Consider the following 21,515-nt stretch of genomic DNA (forward strand, 5'->3'; position numbering starts at 1 on the left):
TGGAGAGCTCCCTTGAGTCCCCTCTAGAAAGCAGGCAAGTTCTGCTCACACATCCTGAAGTGGAGGACTCACAATTTCTCAAATTCGTGTTCAGCTTGCTCTCTGTGACTTCAGATCTGAGCCAGATCCATGTACCTGTACCTGAGTGAGTGAGGGAGGGAGGGAGGGAGGGAGGGAGGGAGGGAGGGAAGGAGGGAGAGAGAGAGAGAGAGAGAGAGAGAGAGAGAGAGAGAGAGAGAACTAGTTCCTATTTTTCTCTAGTAAGGCCATGTATCCCTCATGGTGCCTGTCTGCCCATTCTTCCCAGATGTCTTCTCTGACCAGAGACAGCGTCAGATATGGAGGTCAACACCTGGGGCAGCTGAAGTGAAACTAAACTTTCTGGAGCAGAGACTCACATGTTAACAAGTTGACCCTGGACCCTGAAGTTATCACCAGAGGTTCCCAGGACGGAAACCTGAGTAGGTACCGACCACACCCACTCCAGGAAGACATGGTCATAACAAGTTAGACTCGAAACCCTGAGCTCAGCAGCCAGTCCCTTCTCTACACATAAAGGAAGAGGTCTGCCTTAGCTCCCAAGGCTGCATGGACGCCAGGGCTGTCACCAGGCACCCTTGTGCCCAGCCATGTCCTCATGAGTTGACTGCAGGACCAACACACCTTTTCTTTTCTTTTCTTTTTTTTTTTTTTGAAGAGAGTCTTGCTGTGTATCCCAAGCTGGTCACAAACTGATTCCTTCTGTCTTCACTTCCCCTGTCCAGATTATAAACTCATGATGCCTTTGGGAGGAGAGGAAGGCTATTTTGTTTTGTTTTGCTTTTTGTTGCTGTTGGTTTTATTTTGTTTTTATATTTTATATTCAGACAGGATTTTATCAGGTAGCCCAGTCTGATCCTCCCACTAGAGATCCTCCTGCATCAGCCTCAGGTATAGGATTATCAGTGAACATCGTCACACCTGGCTCACATGTCTTTTCAACTAAATGTGATACACCCAAAAGGGAGACACCTGTGGAGAGTTTCTGCCATTGGCTGTTGATTGTTATGATGTCAATGGCCAGTGGCTGTCCGCTGTGACTTGGCCAAACTCAGACCATCTGCTGTTTTCCATTTCCTTCCATGATGTGTTGGGTTCATTAAAAAAAAAAAAAATGTTTGCTTGATTTTCTGAGACCGGGTTTCTTTTGTAGCCCAGGCTGGCCTAGAACTATGAAACTGGGTGCCTTCTTCTGCTGCAGCTTCCTGAGTACATACAGCACCACACTGGAATGGCCAATTATCTTAGTTTTGCAGATGCGAAAACTGGCCCAGAGGGTTCAGATATATGTTCAAGGTCGCACAGCAGAGAACGCCTCAGTCTGAAGGTGACTTCTATATTCCCTCTCCATCTCACCTCAAGAGGCCCCCGGGGTTGGAACCCTGTGGCTCCCACGGTGAGGGTGTAATTTGGCTCAGCGCCTCTTTGCACTGAACCAACAGAAGGAGCGTGCACTGCTTGAGCTGGGCAGAAAGTGGAGAGCTCCTTTTGCCAGGCTGCAACTGTACCCCACGCCTGAGAGGATAGCCACTCGCACCCTCCAACGCCTCTGTTCCACGCTTGAGCGCGAACCTCGGAGCAGGTAGCACCTACGACGCAGTGAGACCTGAGCTGTGGTATCTAGCCTGGCACCATCTTGACTAGCCTGCAACCTCCTGAGTGCTCCCCAGACAGAAAGAAATCGTCGCGTGTAAAGCACCGGCTAGGTCCCGCCCTCTGTCCGTGCCCAGCCCAGGTCCCGCCCCTCCGCTCGGCTCCGCCCCGGCGCGTTCCCGCTACGGTCACCTCCGGCCCGGCCCGCCCGAACCTCGCTGCCATTGGTGGCGACGGTGAGGCCACTACGCCCATCTCTGCGGGAGCGGCTTGAGCGATGAATGAAGGGCGAGTGGGCTGCGCGCGAAGGCCAGAGTGCAGGGTGCAGCACGGCGGCCGGGTTCGCGGGAAGGTGAGCGCTCTGGGACCTGGACTGTTATGGGGACTCGGACCGGGATGGGTATAGGAACTGGCGCCGCACGAGATGCCTCCTAGGTTTGCCAGACTCGGACCTACTGACGCCAGGAGCGCGGCAGGTGTTTGCGGAGGCTGGACTAAAGCGCGGCAGCGCGCGGGGTGCGCTGTCTGCGACACGTCCCGGGGCCCCTGTGCGGGGACAGGGTGGGACCGAGGGATCCGGATGCAGAATTCACCCCTTCTCACTGCCGGCTACACGTGAGGGAAGCTGCGAGTCTGCAGACGAGGGAGGGAGGCAGAGCCGCTTCGCCAGAACCAGAGGGAAGATGGGAGAGGGCTGGGGCGCAGGAGAGCGTGACGGGGGACCGCTTGGGCTGTCGGCCCAGGTTAAAGGTCTGCGAGTGTACGCAGGTGCGAGCCTCTGCCGGTCTGGTGAGTGACAGATCCAGTGTCTGTGGTGTCTGTTGCTAAGTCTGAGGGAAACGTGGAGCACGGAAGTTGCTCACGAGTGGCGGGCTTTGTCCCTACGTGGAGCGCGGTTGCCCGGGTCCCTGAGGCTCCGTACCTTCATGCAGCTCTCGGGCGCCCCCGGACGCAGGTGTACGCCCACGAGAGTTCGGGCGGCCTTGCTGCCTGATTGGCACGCTTGGGTCCAAAACTCGGAACCTGAGGCAGGTACCTCCTTCGCGGGAGAGGTTAGCATTTGTAGGAAGAATGAGATGGAGACATTCAGTCGCACCCTGTAGCTTGGGGCCCTAGGCGCAGTGGCTTGGGTTTAGTGTGATGAGAATTGCTGGGCTCCTGGAGACATGGCCGTGGGATGTTTCTTTCCGGATCCTACTTCAAGGCAGTGGCTTTTCTAGTTTAGTAAACCAAGGTAACTGTCTAGTCAGCTGTTGTTAAGGCAGCTTGGGGCAGGTGGACAGCAGGGGAGAGAACACCTGGTGTTTAGCCGAATTATTTATAAATCTTAGCTGTGGTAATGGGGACAGCAGGTGCAGTTTGCTGAGCCTGGCATTTGCTGGCTGGAGAGGGCTTTGGACAAGAGCAGTCTCAGGCAGCATTTTATAGTCCCCTGGCACAGAGGATCAGCCTGGGTCACCAAGATGTTTGGCTTGCCTAGAATGATGTGGCGAGGGGGTTGGGGCGGAGGTTTGCATCTTTCGCCAGCCGTTCTCCCCTCAAGAAGAAAGGAAAGCCAGGTCAGAGAATCAGTAGTTAGCAGCACAGAACTATGCCGGTTGCCGGTTGGCTGTCCTCGTACTGTTTTGAGGTGCAAGACTTGCTTTGCCTGCCCACTAGGAAAGACCAACAGGTACTACCTGGAAAAATTCTTCCTGGATGATCTAATTGTAGCTCATTGGGTGTGGCCCCCGAAGCAGGTGCTGGACAAGTCCCAACCAGAACCTTCCCCAATACTGCAGTGGGGCCAGACCCGAAAGAAGGAGGCTTGTGACTGGGCTAAGAGAAGGGCAGGGCAGGCAGGATAAAGACCTTGTAAATGGGCCCAGCAGGAGGTCTACTGATTCCTAGTAGCCAGTTTGTAGCGGTTTGGACTCTAGGTCCTGCTTTCAGACACCTGGATTTTCTCAGTTCAAGATTTGGGGCCGGTTGAGTGCTCTCTCGATATATATTACAGAAGTCTCCTGACTTAATCTGCTTCCCAGGTGGGTGCTGTTGCGTTGTATGAATTCATACCATTGTGATCTCCTAAAAGTGGAACAGGTTGAGTTCCCAACCAGCAGGGTCCGCTGCAAGATGAAGCATTTGAGACACAGAATGCCGACTCTGGTGCTCTTGGACACCCATGCTTCCTCTTGAGGTACACTCAATGCCTCATGAAACACAGAGACTGGGTGCTTCCTTCCTGATCTCCATGGTCACCGAGAAAGGTTGTGGGATAATCCTTGGAACCTCACCACAGTCCTCGTTCTGGGATTCTGGTGGAAGTCTGACCTTGTGTGGTCTTGATGAACAAGCAGGACAGGGAGGCACAAATGTTGTTCTCAGCCACTGGGAGTAACTGGACAGCCCCACGGGGACTGTGTCCCATGTGTCCAGTGGCCAGAGTTCTGCCTGACCAGTAGAGCCTGGAAGCCTTGCTGGTGGGGAGTGGGAGAAATGTACCAGCATGCTGCACCTGGGTTGTATCCTGTTGCAGGTCACTGCACAAGGTAACGGCTGATCTGGGATCATCCTTCAAACCTTCTGTTGTCAGGTGAAGGTTCTCTGGTTTTCCCCCAGAATCCCTTTCCCTGTGGACAGCTATCCTGACCTCATTCTTGTTAGCATTTACAAAGAATTAGAAATAGTTGGGTGTGGTGGCTCAGGCCTTTAATCCCAGCACTCAGGAGGCAGAGGCAGCCCAAGCTCTGTGAGTTCAAGGCCAGCCTGGTCTACATGGTGAGTTCCAGGACAGCCAGAGCTTCATAGCAAGCCCCCCATCTTTGAGAATACAAAACAAACAAAAAAGGAATTAGAATTCTGGACCATTTCTGTAGATGAGGGTGGCGCTTTCTCAAACCTCTGGTCCTTTAAAAAACTGCTTGTTGTGGCTCAGAAACTGGGGGGTTGTGAGTAGGGTAAGGTTTGCAGCCATTGTCTGGGCTTCCCTTGGCATGAGACACCCAAAACTCTGGGAGCTGAGGGACCTCCAATGTGTCCTTTCTTCTCCCCTTTCATATGCCCAGGCTTTGTCTTGGCCTTGTAACTTTTAAACCTGCAAGCTTTGGGGCACACGTCAGACATTGCCCCTCAGACCCAAGCCACAGAGAATACTCAGGACTATCTGAGTGAGCATGGTCCTCTCCCCTCCACCCATACCTACTTGGGACCCTCCAATTTCCCACCGGCCAGGGTACTCTGTGGGTATTTTCACACCCTAAGAGGCCACCTGGAGGCAGTGGCCTGGCTATGCCAGGCAGGTCTCTTATCTGGCGAGAGCTGCCTCCTTCTGAACCTAAGAGGACCCTGAAAAATCTCGAAGGTTGTCTGTTACCAGACTCCTTCACTGTCCCCCAGACTGTAGAAGAGCTTTTGCAAGAACTGTCACACCAACAGTTGGCAATGAGCCAAGGACAAGGGAAGCTACTTTTGTCTCCCAACCATCCGATGAGCTGAGGGACCTCAAATGGGGTGTGGGGACCTTCTTGAAGTCCAGGAGTGCCATGTCTCAAAGGTCGAGGTTACCCAGCACTGCAGGTTGGTTTCCCGTGAGACTTAGTGGCACCTGGGCCTGTTGTGTAGAGAGCTGAGTCCTGTACCTGACATACTGCAGGAGGGAAACTGAAGATCAGAGAGGCCTGTGACTTGCCAAAGTGGGGAACACCTGTCCGGCTTGGAGCCAGCCTCTACCTGGCTCTCTGCTTCTCAAATACACCTTGACTAGCAAGGCTTCCAATCCCCTCCGGAGCGTGGTGCACGGCAGAACCTTCTACGTGTTCCCGGATCCCTAGATCCCCAGATACAGACAGGATGGGAGCAAACCTGCCTGATTGAGACAGCAGACCTGTGTGGGACATGTCCTTCTGGTGCCAGACCTGGTGTCCCTTACTTAAGTTTCCTGTCAATTAGGTCGTGGCAGCTTCTGTGCAAAGCTACCAGATGTGCATACTGGGTTGTATTAGGTGCTTTGGTGGCTAGCCAATACACTGTGCCCCTTGTGTGAGAGCCTTATCTTGAAGAAGCGAAAATACACTCCACTTGTCTGTAAAGAGGGATGCCTGGGAGAAATTAGGACTCAGAGAAAAGTCCCAAAGTTTTGGGGTCACTGCTGACTAGGGTGTATGTCGGCAGGGGTGTCAGGAGAGAAGGGAGCTTAGTTTGCTGGTAGCCCCAGAGCAGCTGAGTGCAGAGAACAGACACTTGCTTTTGCCTCCTTTTTCTGGCTGGAGCTGGGGTGGGGGGGGGGCATTAGGAGTGGAGAGGAGAGGAGAAGAGAGACGGGAAGAAAAATGAATTTGTGATTTGTTAGCTGTCAAGGTCTGAGGAGGTTCTAGCATTTGGGCCTCAAAGTGTCTCCAAACAAGGACAGAATTCTGCTAGACATCCCAGTTTTAGGACTTTACAGTGCCCTGGGAACATCCCGCAGAGACCCAGGTAGCAGGGATCTGGGGCAGAGGACTACTCTGAAATTCTTTCTTTCAAATTGCAGCGTGGGCTGAGAGGCCTTAGGGACTGCTCCAGCTGGTAGTTTGGTAAATGGATAAGGAAATAAGAAAGCAGGGAGGCGTGTGCAGCCATGCGAAGGCCTGAGACCCTTTCTCACAGATTAGCCTGTGGCAGGAGGCTGCCTCTGGCCACTGACCTTTCCTGGGAGACTCTGAGGAGGCAGCCACAGCTGGGTTCTGTCCAGAACTAAAAGACATCATCAGCTAAACGCTGCAATTGCAGCCCTGAAGACAGTGTGGGGGGCGGGGGGAGACTTGTAAGGGAATCTTGGTCACCTGTGGCCTCCTGAAATAGCTCACGTGCATTACCGGGCCTGTGCACGCGCCTGCTCTTCCCACAATGCTCAGGTGTGGCGTTGTCAGCTGCCAGAGGCCCCAGGGCTTCATCATCCTGGGCTAATCAGCTTGGCCTAATCCCACAGGGCTGGCCTGCTGGGATGTCTGGGTGGAGCCAGCCTCATGGGTTGAGACACAGAACAGGGACGTTTGGCTCCCTAGAGTGTAGGCTATGCAAAGAGCCCTATCCCTGCTCCTCTCCACCGGCTCTGGCTGAGAAGAAAACTCCCAAGTCTGGTGCCAGCTTCTCCCCATCTCAAATATTTTTCTTCCTTACTACACAGCTGCTAGAAGTGGAAGCAGATGCAGGAGCTGGGGCTGCCACACAGGCAGGCTCCACTCCAGTAAGTAGTCCCTCGCACGAAACAGCCATTTAGTGGCGATGGTGGGGGTCACCGCATGGCTGGAATCCCAGTGGGTAAAAAGGTCTGTCCTCAGATACTATCGGGAGTACAGGGCCCAGGTGAGTAGAGGAATGGACCTGCCTTCCTATAAATTGAATCAGTGAGCGTACGTGTCCAGGAGACCCAGGCAACCCCCACTTGGTCACCCACACAAGGATGCTGGATGTCCTGTGAAAGGCTCTCCCCTTGTCAGCAGTGAGTGAGCACACCCCAGCTCCATGTGTTTTGCCCCCTGGAGCCTGTATCCCTCTGAACAGCAGCCACCCCATGGCTGGCCAGGAACCCTTAAGGACCACTGAGGTGGGTGGGGTCCTGGTAATGACTTCTTTATCCTGGGGAGGATCCCTAAACCCTGGTGCCTAGCAGAGGCCCCACCCATGGCAGAGCAGTATCAGTGTCAAAGGAATGGAATGACCTCAAATGCAGCAGGGTTCTCCAGAAGCCAACAGGGGGTTTTACAATCAGGAACTGACTCACAAGATTATGAAAGTGGAGATGTCCCAAGATCCTGAGTACGGTAATGGGAGGCCAGGATTCCTTCCGCACAGTTAGATCCTCCAGACTGGTTCCTGTAGACTCGCTCCATGGTGTCTTATCCAGAGACCCGCACACTGGCATGCCCATGGGGACATGTGACAGATGCACCTATAGTCTAACACTAGGCCTACTTCGCGCATCCCGGAACCAACCAACCAGAACCGAGGAAGAACCGTGAAAGCTGGTGATTTGGCCATACCTCAGCAGCAGCTCTGCCCTGCCAAAACCAGAATGGCAGCCTTGGGTGTGGGCATAGAGACCCAAAAGTTGCAGTTCGTGCCATGAGGTTGTTTTATCGGTGGTGATATAGTGAGGTGTACGCTTGTGTCACTGCTCATGTGTGTGCAGGTAGACGTGGTGTGTATGTGTGTCAAGGCCAGAGGACACCCTCAGCTGTCGCGAGCGCCACCTCATCTTGTCTATTGAGGTAGGGTCTCTCATTAACTTGGCAAGTAGACTAAGCTGGCTAGCCAGTGGGCGTCAGTAATGAGCCTGGATCCTCCTCCTCGGTGCTGTGAATTGTGAGCACAAACCACGAAACCCAACTTCAAAAAAACAAAATCCACAACAACCAAAGAACTGTTGAGCTCCAGAGCGTGGAACTCGGGTGCAAGGCAAACACTTTACCACTTTACCGTTCTCAAACATTTATTTTTTATTTATGCAGCTGAGTGGAGTATATGCCTCCTTTGTAGGGGTGCCCACCGAGGGCAGGGAAAGGGCATTTGATCTCCAGGAGCTGAAGTTAGAGACACCTATGGGTGCTACTGCTCCTCTAGGAGTCACTGCCTTAACTGCTAAGTCATCCCTGCAGCCTTACTGCCTGCCCCATCTATTTTGAGTCAGCATTTCTAGCTTAGTTTGGTCTTGAACTTGTAACCCTTCTATCTCAGTCTCTCCCTATGCTGATATTACTGGCATATGCCACAGGCTTAGTCAGCTTCGCCACCCTACAGTGGAAGGACAGCAAACATCAGAAAGTCACGTGACTAATATTTACAGTAGGATTTCGAATCGCTCATTTCGGTGTAGAATACAGATAAGTCTAATTTTAGACTGGGCTTCAAACATTTGTCAGTGTTCTTAGCTCAGGTGAAACCAGGGAGATGTGGCTGTGGGGCACCCATACCTAGGATTCTTAGGTGCTGGCTTTCGTTTTCAGTTTCCAAGGAAGAAATCCTTCTGTTTCCTTCTGTCTGGTGCTGATCACAAAACGGCTGTCTAAGTTGCCTTATACCCTATGTATACGCCATCTGCTTGTGTAGTGCTGTGCAGTCCTAGCAGTTGTCCCGGGATAGCGTGGCGAGAGCACAGTGGGCATGAGGGGAGCCCATATTTAAAGGCAAAAGCAAACAGCACTCCGGCGACCTTGAGTCTTTTCCCTCTGATTCTCTCTGTGCTCAAAGAGTCTGATGTCTGCTTCAACCCCAAGTTCCAAGGCTGACATACAGTGTAGCCATTCTCACCCCTCTAGCTGGCCCTATGCTGTTCCTCTTCGTCTTTCTCTACTGTTCCACTGCAGTTTGAGAAAGCGCTTGCTTTGGGCCCGGGCAGATGACTCTGGCAGGGAAGAGCTTGTTGGTCAGGCTTGAAGACCTGAACTGGATCCCCACTATATATGTAAGAGGACACTCATGGGGACACATGCCTGTAACCTCAGAATAAGGGAAGCAGGCAGGCAAAGATCGCCAGGTCTTGCTTAGATACATCGGTGAGCTCCAGGTCTTGTTAGAGACCCTGTGATAAAAAAAAAAAAAAATTAAGGTGGAGATGGCTTAGCCCCTGACATCACTTGACACCGTTTCTGATTATCTGAGTTCAATCTCTAGGGCCTACCTAGTGGAAGAGGGAGGGCTAGGTGGCGGGTCACAGGGTCCTTCAGAAGATGTTTGGTGGCTGTGTTGTACTGTGTGGATTCTAGATCCAGCCATGTGGTTCTGGTTTGAATTCCTGCTTGGCTGGCCATCTAGTACTCCTGGCTCATAAGGCAGAAGACAGCCCAGGCAAGCAAGGCAAAGCCATGGACATGGGGTATAGGTCTGGGGAACCCAGGGTACCTGTGAGCCCCTCCGAGTCTTAGCTCTGTTCACTGCTTGGGTGGCTTCCAACTGTCTTCAGGTGTGGCCATACCTTCAGAGTCTGCTGGAATCCAGTCCCTGGGACCAGGCTGTGTGTGACCCAGTGGCAGCAGGGTCATGGCTGGGAGCAAGATGTCAGGGGTTGACCAACAGCCACTCTGGTCTGGGGGCGGGGCAGGGAGGAGCAGACGAGGGTGGGTGGGGAGGCTGATCGCAGTGATAGACTAAGTGGGAAGTGAATGTTCATGTAGGGATTTTAGCAGATTGGGGAAGAGGTAAAGGTTTACTAACAAGAAACTCTGTTCACAGGGTGACCCAGTGACAAGCCAGTCTCTCGGCCACCTCTACTGCATTTCACCGACTCTGTTGTCAAAGCCTTCCCCACGAGGCTGGAGATGCCTCAGCACGCAATGGGGGACAAGCATTTCCTCTCCCTCCCGAAGCACCTCTTTACCAGCACGTCCTCGACCACGGATAGCGGGTGCGACACTCCACCCAGCAGCAGAGCGTCCCCAGCCTCCCTGCGCTCTGCCCACGGCGCCCTGGGCTCCTCCAGCCAACCTCTGTTTGAGCCCCAGGTTGAGAAACGGAGCAGCCAAGCAGCCTGTGAGGTGCAATACCTGTCTTCGGGGCCACAGAGCACGCTGTGCGGCTGGCAGTCCTTCACTCCCAAGTGCCTGCAGGTCTTCAACACCCCCAAGGGCTTCCTCTTCTTCCTGTGTGCCGCCTCCTTCCTTCAGGGTATGACAGTGAACGGCTTTATCAATACCGTCATCACCTCCATTGAACGTCGCTTCGATCTGCACAGCTACCAGAGCGGGCTCATTGCCAGCTCCTATGACATCGCCGCCTGTCTTTGCCTTACCTTCGTCAGCTACTTTGGGGGCAACGGACACAAACCGCGCTGGCTGGGCTGGGGTGCGCTGGTCCTAGGAATTGGCTCCTTGGTATTCGCTCTGCCCCATTTCACGGCTGGCCGCTACGAGGTAGAGATAGACGACGAGGGGCTGGGGACCGAGACTGGGACGTGCCTGACTAATCAGAGCCAGGTGGAGTGTAAAGACAGGGCCTCAGGCCTGTCTAGCTACCGGCTGATCTTCATGCTGGGCCAGCTCCTGCACGGCGTGGGTGCCACACCGCTCTACACGCTGGGTGTCACGTATCTGGATGAGAACGTCAAGTCGAGCTATTCGCCCATCTATATTGGTAAGTGGGATTTGCCAAAGAGTTGGAGGGGATAGGCAGAAGGGACCAGCTGGTGACATGGAATGAAGGTGGTGCTTTCTGGTGTCCCTCCATTGGTCATATGACCCAAGTGTCCCCAAGTCACCACTTACAACCATCAAGGCTGTTACCAAAAGACAGGAGAGTAGACACCAACTTTCTGAAGACGCCCATAATGGTTCAGACCAGAGATTTCAGCACTGCCTCATACTGGGGGCTGCTCACGTGACTCAGGGGCTCCAAGTCCTCAGGCAGGGCAAGGGCAGGGTTAGCTGGCAACTGGCCTCTCTGTAGTTTAGAAAAGATTCCTGTGCAAAGGTAAGTGGGGGTGGGGGGAGGAATAGAGACCGGCTCCTTGCATGCCCTGTGTGTTCTCTGCCTGGCCTCGCTAGAGGGAAGTAAATAGTAAGAAGTCAGGAATGCTGACTCTGAGGCAAAGCCACACAACAGCTCACAGCGTGGTGGCCTTTCAGACAACGGCACACAATGCAGCTGAGTTCAAGGTCTGCCCAGGTAGCCTCAGATTCCAGACCCTCTCAGATCAGGCTCCTGCCTCACAACCAGCAGTAGGGAGCCCAGTGGTCAGTAACAGGCCCTACTCTGTCCCTCCAATAGCCTTTGCCTCCTGCTTTGCTCCCTTATGTCTGCATTTCTATGTTTCTCCTCCATGGATGATGCTGCCCCTCCACCGTGCAAAACGGAGTCATAGCATCTTTGCTTTTCGTGCTGAGCGTGAATGATCCCCAAAGTGCATTTCGAGGGACGTTTTAAAAGTTGATGTGTCTAGGCGTCAGTCCCGGTTGCAGGCTGCACAGAGCAGTCTACCACAGGGCTACAGGCACAGGAACATGGTGGAGGCATCTCTTAGAAGGCCCACTGAGTGGCCCGTGACGGCTGCACGCTCTTTTTGCTCTCTAGCCATCTTCTACACAGCAGCCATCCTCGGACCTGCGGCAGGTTACCTGATTGGAGGAGCCATGCTAAATGTTTACACAGAAGTGGGCCAACGGTGAGTACCTGGGTGGCTATGGGCCCCAAAGAATAGTTCTGATAATACAGCGTGAAGCTAGAGTAGGGAAAATCTGGGCTGGTCTTGGATACAGGACTGAGGGTGTGCAGAGAGACTCCGGCTCTATGAGTGGCTTCCAGGGCATAGCGAGAGTAAGGTGGTGGGGAGAGGGTGTGGATTTGGGGTGACATGACTCCGAAGCCCTAGCCGTGTCGTGTCTTCAAAGCCCGTCTCTTGAGGTGGCTGGCGACATGTCTATATCTTTAGTGCGTCATGGTAATTTTTATAAATGTAAATGGAAGAGAGTGGGGAGTGGGAGGGATGGGAGGAGACAGAGCTGGGAGGCCGGGGTGGCCTTTGCTGGGTACTGCCCAGCAGGGGTGTGCAGGTGGCCTTGCCCTGTGTCTTACCATGGAAGGGCGGCTCTCGTTGAGTTTTCCTGGTGGCTGTGCTGGGTTTGGGGCACCACTCCACCTTGGGACTCTCTCTGCAGATGGCGCCGGCGAGGTTTCTAGCGCTCTGCCCTCTCACTTGCCGCCTCTAGCCCTGGGTTGATACTATGGGGTCAAGGGTGCGTGTTCTGTGCAGAGCCTGAGGTAGGTCGAGGCTCGTGCCTTTGCATCTGGATGTGTTGTGCTCCTTGGGCTCCGGGTTCTGAGTTAATCCGCACACTGGGGTGGGAGCATGATCTAGGCTCTGGAATAGCTTCCTGCTGTTCCGTAACAGAGGGTACATAAGCTCTGCTCTCCCGGCCTTGCTGTCTAAAGTCCTTCCTCCGTTCTACCTCACCCTTGTCCCGCCATCCCTTGCTCCCTCTTCTTCCCAAGTATGAAATCCCATTGGCCAGTTGCTATCTTCCCATGACTTCTGTTCTATTTGAGAGCCCCGCCCCCCCTCTCCTGTGCAGATGGCAGTTGGAAGCCTAATGATCCCTGTGTGAGTAACTCTGTGAACTCCAGCTGAGCCTTCTGTCCCCTGAGCCCTGTGGCCCTGAGGCCCAGCTGGTGTGGGGAGGGATAGCAGCTGTTCCTTGAAGCTCCTGTCCCCAATGGGCTCTGCCCCCAAGGTCTCAGTCTGAAGCCCAGTTGCAGCTTCCCAGTGTCTAGCAGTTAGGGTCTGAGTGAGGAACTGCTCTCTCAAGGAATGGCCACGTTAGAAGGCTTCTCCAGTCTGAAGAAGAATTGAACACAGAGGTGTGGCCCCAAGAGTCTCTGTTGCGCTCTGTGAAGAGGTCCTAGGGGAATGAGCAGGGTCACCCACGCAAGTACTAGAAAAGACACAGGGGCGCCGATGGTTAATCCAGGGACCATTGTGTCTTCCAACAGGACGGAGCTGACCACTGACAGCCCACTGTGGGTTGGTGCCTGGTGGATCGGCTTCCTGGGAGCTGGAATTGCTGCGTTCCTTATTGCCATCCCTATTCTTGGCTATCCCCGGCAGCTACCAGGTGGGTTCCCTGCCCTGGCACACAGGTCCGATCCAGGAGGCAGGAGGAGGTATCCTTTCCTGTCTTGTTCCCTTCTCCCTGTCCTTTCAACGAATGAGGAATGGAGAATCTTCACACTATACGGAGAACAAAACTGATCAAGGAGCCTGCTCTCCCCGTCTGTGTCTCTGCCAGAAATGACCCCTCCACCTCCATGGCTACAGGGCCCACCTGGCCCCTGCGACCATATCTGCAAGTCTGTCACATGACAGCTTCCCCTTTTCTGGCCATACCCTCAGGCCTTAGACTGTAATACCGCATGAGCATCTGCATGCATTGTTCCCAGGTCCTAAGGAGTGGAGGGGTTGGGGTGGGCCCACCTCCATGGCAACATCCTCTGGGAGTCACCACTGTTATCTGATTCTGTCCCTCCAGGCTCCCAGCGCTATGTCGTTATGAGAGCAGCCGAAACACAGCAGCTCAAAGACCACAGCCGAGACAATCCAGCTTTTGGCAAGACTGTCAGAGACCTGCCCCTGTAAGGAGTGTGTGTGTAGGTTGTGTTGTGTTTGTATGGGTGATGTATGTTATATTGTGTGTTTTGTGTGTATGCTTTGTGCTTGTGTGGGTGTTGTGTGTTGTGTGTATATTGTGTTGGGTTATTGTCTTGGGTGTGTGGTGTAGTGTGTGTGTTGTGCGTGTTTTCTTGTCTGTGTGTTGTGTGACTGTTGTGCTTATGTGGGTGATGTGTGTTGTGTGTTGTGTGTGTTTTCTTGTATCTGTGTTGTGTGTATGTATTGTTTGTGTGGGTATTGTGTGTTGTGTGTCTATTGTGTTATATGTATGTTGTGTTATTGTGTTGTGTGTAGGTTGTGTTGTGTGTGTGTTATATTTGTGTGTGTGCTGTGTTGTGTGTTGTGTTATTGTGTTGTGTGTATGGTGTAGTGTATGTGTGTGTGTACCCACATGGGGTCAGTGCATCCTCCATGCCGTCCACAGCCCTTTAACCCTTTTCTTGACCCACCAAACACTCTGAGACATGGGAAGCAGAAGCTCCTGGCTGAAGGCACAGGCCCTCCTCAGAGAGCCCCTCAGGCAGTATAGACCATCATTGTCTTTTCTTGGGCATCTTGCTATCAGAAACTCCAAGAAGGTGCTATTCTGGACCCCCCACAGGACAGAGAACCACAGGAGCAGAGGCCACTCCCAGCTCTTGCCTCTCACTGACTATCATCCTGCCCTGGGGTAGTCCTTTTCTGTGCTTAATGTCTTCATTCCATCACCTCTTTTCTGTCTGTCTGTCCTGGCTCTACTATCCTTATTAGATCAAGGGGACAGTCTCTGAGCTACTGGGAGGACAGTATAGATTCTAGGAGTTCCTGGTATCTATCTATTGCCTCTTCCTTACACGACTGAAATTCCCAAAGACCTAGACGAGGCAGCCCTTAGAATGTGTTGCAACCCCATTACTTGTACTGATCTTAAGAATGGTGGCATCCAACTTGGAAAGGCTCTTGCGGGTGGGGCTGAGTTCCGCAGTCTGTCCTTAACACAGAGAAGGAAGGTTAACCCCCAGGGAGCCCGGAATAAAGCTAGGCTGGTGAAGGTGGAGGTGCAAGTTCTCAGAGGCTTCCTATTTCATTACTGCTCAGTCAGGAGAGCCAGGCGCTGCCTACCAAAGAGGGCTGAGCCCCAGGCATGACTGAATTGGCTGAGGGCCTACAAGCACGGTCTAATAGTTTGTCCTAAAGTTGGTCTTTCCTCACCCCAACAACAGAGCTGTCTGTCATAGCACGGCATGAGCTTTGCCTAGCTGGGGAACCCGGGCCTCTTACCATGCATGATACAGTAAGAGGTTGATGCCCAGGGTTAGTGTCTGAAGCTAGGCACTGGCACAGAACAAGCCTGCCGATGTGTTCCTTCCTTAAGATCTTGAAGTTCATGACAGTTCCCAGTGCAGACCCAAGACTCTCAGCCAGCCAGCCTCCCGTGGGATTAGGTAACATGTGTGACACGTTCCACATGACAGAGCTGCCCTTGTCCTCAACCACCACAGCCTGAAGCTAAGCAAGTCTAGGCAATACCTTGGGAACAAACCAGCCTGTACACGGTTATCCCGTGCCAGACACATCCACAGAACCAGCACGGGAGGAACAGAGATTGGCTAGGGCTCTGATCCCGTAGGTCCCTGTTGGGGTCAGGGTTCCTCCACACCCACTTTCCCCTGCCAGAACACAGAGCTGAGCAATTGACTGGAAAGACTTTTCAACCCTCAAGAAGTAAAATTTAAAAGAATTGAGTGTACCCTACCTCAGGGGAGGAATCCTGTGAGTGTCTCACCAGGGCCAGTCTGACTGCCCAATGACCCCGGTTCATCGTCTAGGAAGCCATAGGTTCTTGCCAGGACACACACTGTCATGGACCCTGTGGATGATGGGGCAGTGACTAATCCCTGCTTCTCTTTAGAGCATGGTGTGTTTTGGCCCATATTCTCCCTGTACAGAGCATGAGTGTGGAGCTGTGTGAGGCAGCCTTGGCTGATGCCCAGAACTGTCACATCCTAGGTCTAGTTTTGACCAAGTGAGTGAGTCTTAGGGGGCAAGGATGTGTGGTGGCCACTCACGGGAGACAGGAGCAGGCACCAGCTCACCAGGCCTCGATAAGCTAAAGGGGTAAGATGGACACTCACAGCGTTGAAGCTGTGGTGTTCACACCGCTTCCTAGAGCCAATCCTCCTCCCAGCTTCTATAGAAGCACTTTAGTGTGCAGAAGCAGGTAGCTACTGCATGAGCTAAGAACGCCCTGGCCCCGTGTGACCTGTGACTGAGATGGGTGACTGTAAGGGGACAATGATCAGCTACGTCCTGCAGGCTTAAGGTGGTGGCTCTTCTAGAAGGTTCTAGTTCGGGCTCTGCTCCCAAGAGCTGTGTGATATCTCATGCTCAACCCCACAGTCAGCACACAGCTCTCGCTCACCCCAGGGAAGCTCGATCCTGACTCCTCGCCAGCAGGCAATTCAAGCTTTTTAGAATCGCCCACCTCTCAGACGGGTAGGCTATCTTGGCCAGAGTCTGTCCTGCCACGCCCTGGTGACTTTGCCTTGTGGAAGGCAGGTCAGTCGCCACCTCACAGCGTGGCTGATGTCTTTGGTGTCGCAGACAGGGTGGGTAGGTGGAAGGAAAGAGCCACATGAGGGAACCCAGGGTTGACAGTGCTGGGGCTTGGATTCTTAGGGCTCTAGGCCAAAGCCACCATGGGATTAGCAGACTGTATCTGACCTCAATCCTATTATCACTCTTACAGACACCGTCCCCCTAAGTACAGGTCAAGAGAAAGGGAGCTAGACAGACCTACTTAGGACTCCTTGAAGGCCCCTGTTTCCAAACCCAGAAGATGCCTCCCTCTTCTCCCTATAGTTTGTGATTGGAAACCTGTACCTCTCTTGGTGACTCCTATCCATTCTGGGTCCCCATACCTTAATGTCACCTCTTACCCCTTGGTGACCTCTGCCCCTTAGTGGCCCGTCTTTTGGTGAGCCCCATCCCATTAGAGACCTCAGCCCCTAGGGAAGTCCCTAGATCTCCAAGAGACCCCATTCTTTCGATGACCTGGCTCCTTAGTGACCCCCCCCCAATCCCTTAGTACCACCCTTCCTAGCCCTGTCCAGCCCTGAACTTGGTGGTCACCATCTCTCTAGCCCTTGGCTCAGACACTGTTAGTTTGTCCCGGTGCCTACCGGACACAATCAGTATCTTCATCCATTCAGGATCTGTCTGTCCATGTCCGCACCCCGAAACTGGGAATTGGCCACAGCAGTGACATAGTCTCTGTAATCGGTTATAGTAGCTTTGTGGACAGGGGTGCCAAAGGCTTACGGTGGACACCACGTCACCCTCTCAGGAGCAGGGTCCTCCCTTCGTGTGTGGATAACCTCAGGAATGGCAGGTTCCTTGCCTGCAAAGTCTGGCCCATCCCGACTCCGTTTTTCTGGTCTCTATGCCCTTTCACCCAGCTCCGTCTGGATCCTTCTGAGAAACCCCACATTCATCCTGCTCTGCCTGGCAGGGGCCACCGAAGCCACACTCATTGCCGGCATGTCCACATTTGGCCCCAAGTTCTTCGAGGCCCAGTTCAGCTTGAGTGCCTCCGAGGCTGCCACCCTGTTCGGTAAGGAGACCCTGAGCATTGGAGCTCTCTGCAGAGACAACTCCAGCTCCTGCAAGTGCTAGCCTCAGCCTTCAAACTCCCAAGTAGATGGTGCTCCAAGAGGGGAGGGAAGGCCAGCCTCTACATGCAAGCCACTCTACCTACCGCTCATTACAGAAAGGGTTTGAGTCCCTGTTCCGAGTCCCTGTACCTGCCTGACAGAACTCTGTGGCAGGCTGGCCTTGCAGGAGCCATCTAGAGCCCTTACTCTAAAGCTCATGGCCTCCCTATGCTGAGGGTAGGTAGGGCACAGCCTTGCTGATCACACCTTTGGCTGCAGATGCCCCCGCACACTGGTCAGCACTGAGCTCTGCCTAAGGCACCGACCAGTGTGCATAGGAGCCATCGGATGCAGCCCACCTTGCAGATCTCATTTTCTGGGTACTGAGAGGGTGTCATATTGGTGACTCTGCTTTTCCTAGACACATCCTTACCTGGCCCAGATGCCCACACCTGATGGCTCCCTCCCAGTCTTTTCACTCTTCTGTGCTGACACCCTCACCTCTTGTATGTTGTGTAAGACAATAAAAAATGCCCACCATACACCTTTTTCACTGCACGGCTGGAGAGAACCCACCCTACGACCACAGTTATCCCTGAGCACCCATGGGCAGGGACTGTTCTCTCCATTCCTCAGTGTTCACACCAATGCTGCAGGAATGACAGGATTGGGTGGGTTTTCTTTTTTTGGCCCTCACTGAGTTCCTTCCTCAGGATATCTGGTGGTGCCAGCAGGCGGCGGCGGCACACTCCTAGGTGGCTTCCTGGTGAACAAGTTCAAACTCCGTGGCTCTGGGATCATCAGGTTCTGCCTGTTCTGCACCTTGACCAGTCTACTGGCCTTTTTTGTCTTCCTCATGCACTGCCCCAATGTGCACATGGCAGGTGTGACAACTGGCTATGTTGGGAGGTGAGCCTGGTAGAGGCGCCCCACACGTGGGGGCCCTGTGTTCCTGAGGAGGGTTGGCACTGTTGGGGAGGGGGTGCGGGTCACAGTAACATATGGGCAGGGAAGAGGAAGCCTGAGCACCTGCTAACACACCATCCAATGCTTCGTTTCTGTAGCCTCCTGCCTAAGGGACAGCTGGACCTGAAGGCGGCTTGCAACGCCCTCTACTGTTGCCAGCCGAGGCACTACAGCCCCCTGTGTGGCTCCGACGGCACTATGTACTACTCTCCCTGCTATGCAGGCTGCCCCGAAGGTGCTGTGACCGGCCCGGGTGGCCAGAAGGTGAGTGTGGCCACGCCCACTTCCCCTGCTCTGGCCGGGACTCGGGGAAACGTCTGCCTTTGTGTGATCAGCACTGTTGTTGGGCTCCCCAGGTATACCGAGGCTGTAGCTGTATCCTTGAGAAGGCTTCCTCTGGCTGGGGCAATGCTACCGCAGGGAAGTGCGCTTCCACTTGTCAGAGCAAGCCCCTCCTTCTGGTTCTCGTGTTCGTTGTAATTATCTTTACATTCCTCAGCAGCATTCCCGCGCTAACTGCTACTCTACGGTAAGAAGCTCTCTCTCACCACGTTTTCTCTTGCAGTACCAGCAGGTGGCGCTCTACAGATGCTGTTGGGCCCTCCCGTAGCTGCAGGCTCAGGAAATGGGCCTCTTTCTAGTGGCATTGGAGTTGACTGTCTCCGGTCCCCAGCGAGGTGCTTGGCACCCAGGGAGGTGGTGATGTGGCCTTGAACTTGTCCAGGACTTTGGCTGGTGTATGGGGTATGAGGTGCACAGCCAAGCTTCCATGGCTCTGACATAGAAATTTTTATTGCAGATGTGTCTGTGATCGGCAGAGGTCCTTTGCCCTGGGGATCCAGTGGATCGTCGTTAGAACGCTAGGTACTGCTTGGGGGTGAGGAAGCCATGTACAGTTGTGCGGAAACTAGAGGCATTCCAAGCTTGAGGCCACGGGCCCCACTAGGAAGGGCCTTTTCCCTAACTGCCCACTAGAGGGACACATTGTCCCTCTATATACCCAGTAGGTTTCTTTACCTCAACAAAGGTCCTCCTGAGAAACCATGGCACTCCTGCCCAATGCCAGCTCTGCAGAAAAGGGGGTTAAGTCCCCCCTTTGCCCCTGAGAACACAAATGGACAGTGTGGCCTTGCTAGGGTCTTCCTCTATGACCTACCCTTTCTTCAACCATTAGGGTATTGAGTGAACTCTCTCCTTTGGCAGGCAGTATCCCAGGGCCCATTGCCTTTGGCTGGGTGATTGACAAGGCCTGCCTGCTGTGGCAAGACCAGTGTGGTCATCAGGGCTCCTGCTTCGTGTACAAGAATGAAGCCATGAGTCGGTACCTGCTCATTGCAGGACTCACTTTCAAGGTGAGATGGCCCTCTGTTGTCTGCCTCCACCTCTGCCACTGCCCCTGTCTCCTCACCATCCTCCTACCTTGTCTTCTATAAAGGCACAGCCATGGGGTAGGGCCACCCTGACTTCATCTTGAGGTCTTTCCTCAGCCCTACAGAGACCATGTTGTTGTACATGGTTTCTAAGGACAAGGGTGATACATGTCTTTAGGGGACCCTGTCTAGCCTGTGCCAGGTCCTTCCACCTTGCCTTGGCCCCTACTTTTAAACAAGGATAGTTCTCATTCTTTAATTGAAGTACTGGTGTTTCATGCGGGACTCATCTTGCAGAAAGGGTGTGTCTTTGGGCTAGAAAGAATAGGGCAGAGTCTTACACCAGCAGCCTACAACTGGGCAGAGTCCCCAGGCTGGTGAGAGCTAACATCTCCTCCTGTCCCTCAGGTATTAGGCTTCCTCTTCTTTGTCGCTGCCTACTTTCTCTACAAGTCCCCTTCAGTGTCCTCAGACGGCCTGGAGGCCTCCCTGCCCAGCCAGTCCTCAGCCTCTGACAGCCCCACAGAACAGCTCCAGAGCAACGTCTGACACAGGTGGCTCCTCCACATTTCCTGAGGACTCTCCCTGGAAACCCTGACCCACCCTCACAGGATAGTAACACTCATGACCTTGCAAAACCTCACACTGTGTTCTGGGACCTCGAGCCGCCCCACACCGTGACTGAACAGCCTTCAGAGACTTTAAGGAGGAAGTCACGTGGGTTGTGTATGGGTCATGTATGAACCAGACACATTTCCCAAATCCTGGAGTCTCTTAAGTGGTCACTACATTTCATAGACCGTAACCTGGTTCTGACTTCCGGCGTCTACTAAGAAGCCCCGTGCAGGGCAAGCCCTGTGCAGGGCAGCAGTGCCCTGGGCATGATCCTGTGGAACCAGATAGTTGGTGTTTTGCTTGAATCTACTTAACTGCCTGTCCTGGAAGCCTGGTGGCCTCCGTGTGGGGTGGGAGCAACTTGAATCATTATGTCCGGACGTCTGTTTTGCACTGAATGGTGTTTATGGAATCAGTTTTGTACCTGATCATGTGACTCATGTCCAAGCAAACTGCAGTGAGGACATGATCCCATCTGAGGTGCCATGTGGCTTGCATGGACAATGTGTTTCTATGTTTTTGGTTACAATATGTATATAATATATTTTAATATTTAAACCAATGATCCTTGTGTGATGTTTTATGTCTGAGAGTCTATGGCTTGGCAGGCCTGTCTGTTCACCTTTGATATAGGTTTCCATAGCAATAGGGAGTCCCAGGCATTGGCTGGGGCCACAACACTCCTGGGGCGGGGGACCATCCCCACTGTCTTTGTGACCAGAAGCAAGGCAATAATGGTGTAGGCTCCTAACACCTGGCCCGAAGTATACAGGCTTTAGTCAGACCTCTGGACCTCCCCCACATTCTTTTTTTTTTTTCTTTTTTTTTTGGTTCTTTTTTTCGGAGCTGGGGACCGAACCCAGGGCCTTGTGCTTCCTAGGTAAGCGCTCTACCACTGAGCTAAATCCCCAGCCCTCTCCCCCACATTCTTAATGACTCAGACCCCATCAACAAACCTCGGGGTTGGGGACAGAGTAGTCAGACACTGCTGTCGATAAGGTATAAGCTGTATATGTGACCATAGGTATATTGTACAGATGCAAGTGTAATCCACATGAGGGTGTGAGTACAGAGTTGAGAGACTTACACTCGGGCACACAGAGATGGCCTCCTCTGATGGCTACCCAACTCCAGAGGAATGAAGAATGCAGGGCCTCTCTCTGCCCCACCTCATAGCTAAGTCCC

At 53.4% G+C, this 21,515-nt stretch overlaps 1 protein-coding gene across 7 annotated transcripts; it reads left to right on the plus strand.

Annotated features, from left to right (window-relative positions):
- The first annotated feature begins 1,904 nt into the window (after positions 1 to 1,904).
- Positions 1,905 to 20,892, plus strand: Slco4a1 (solute carrier organic anion transporter family, member 4a1). 7 transcript variants are annotated; one of them, NM_133608.2, is given in 12 exon segments: positions 1,905 to 1,984; positions 9,823 to 10,719; positions 11,656 to 11,746; positions 13,072 to 13,193; positions 13,608 to 13,710; positions 17,185 to 17,339; positions 18,093 to 18,288; positions 18,444 to 18,609; positions 18,702 to 18,874; positions 19,145 to 19,209; positions 19,549 to 19,697; positions 20,124 to 20,892. In NM_133608.2, coding segments are annotated over 11 exon segments (2,172 nt in total). In that variant the 5' UTR covers positions 1,905 to 1,984; positions 9,823 to 9,908; the 3' UTR covers positions 20,265 to 20,892.
- The last annotated feature ends 623 nt before the right edge of the window (positions 20,893 to 21,515 follow it).

Source organism: Rattus norvegicus, chromosome 3, assembly GCF_021556685.1.
Source record: "Rattus norvegicus strain SHRSP/BbbUtx chromosome 3, alternate assembly SHRSP_T2T, whole genome shotgun sequence".
Taxonomy (NCBI): domain Eukaryota; kingdom Metazoa; phylum Chordata; class Mammalia; order Rodentia; family Muridae; genus Rattus; species Rattus norvegicus.

Excerpts from the sequence above, each read along its gene's own strand:
- Slco4a1 (XM_087647439.1), top strand. The coding sequence starts at position 13,628 with ATGAGAGCAGCCGAAACACAGCAGCTCAAAGACCACAGCCGAGACAAT. Across the intron at positions 13,711-17,184 it reads ACTGTCAGAGACCTGCCCCT|CTCCGTCTGGATCCTTCTGA; the intron begins GTAAGGAGTGTG and ends CCTTTCACCCAG. Across the intron at positions 19,210-19,548 it reads GATCGTCGTTAGAACGCTAG|GCAGTATCCCAGGGCCCATT; the intron begins GTACTGCTTGGG and ends CTCCTTTGGCAG.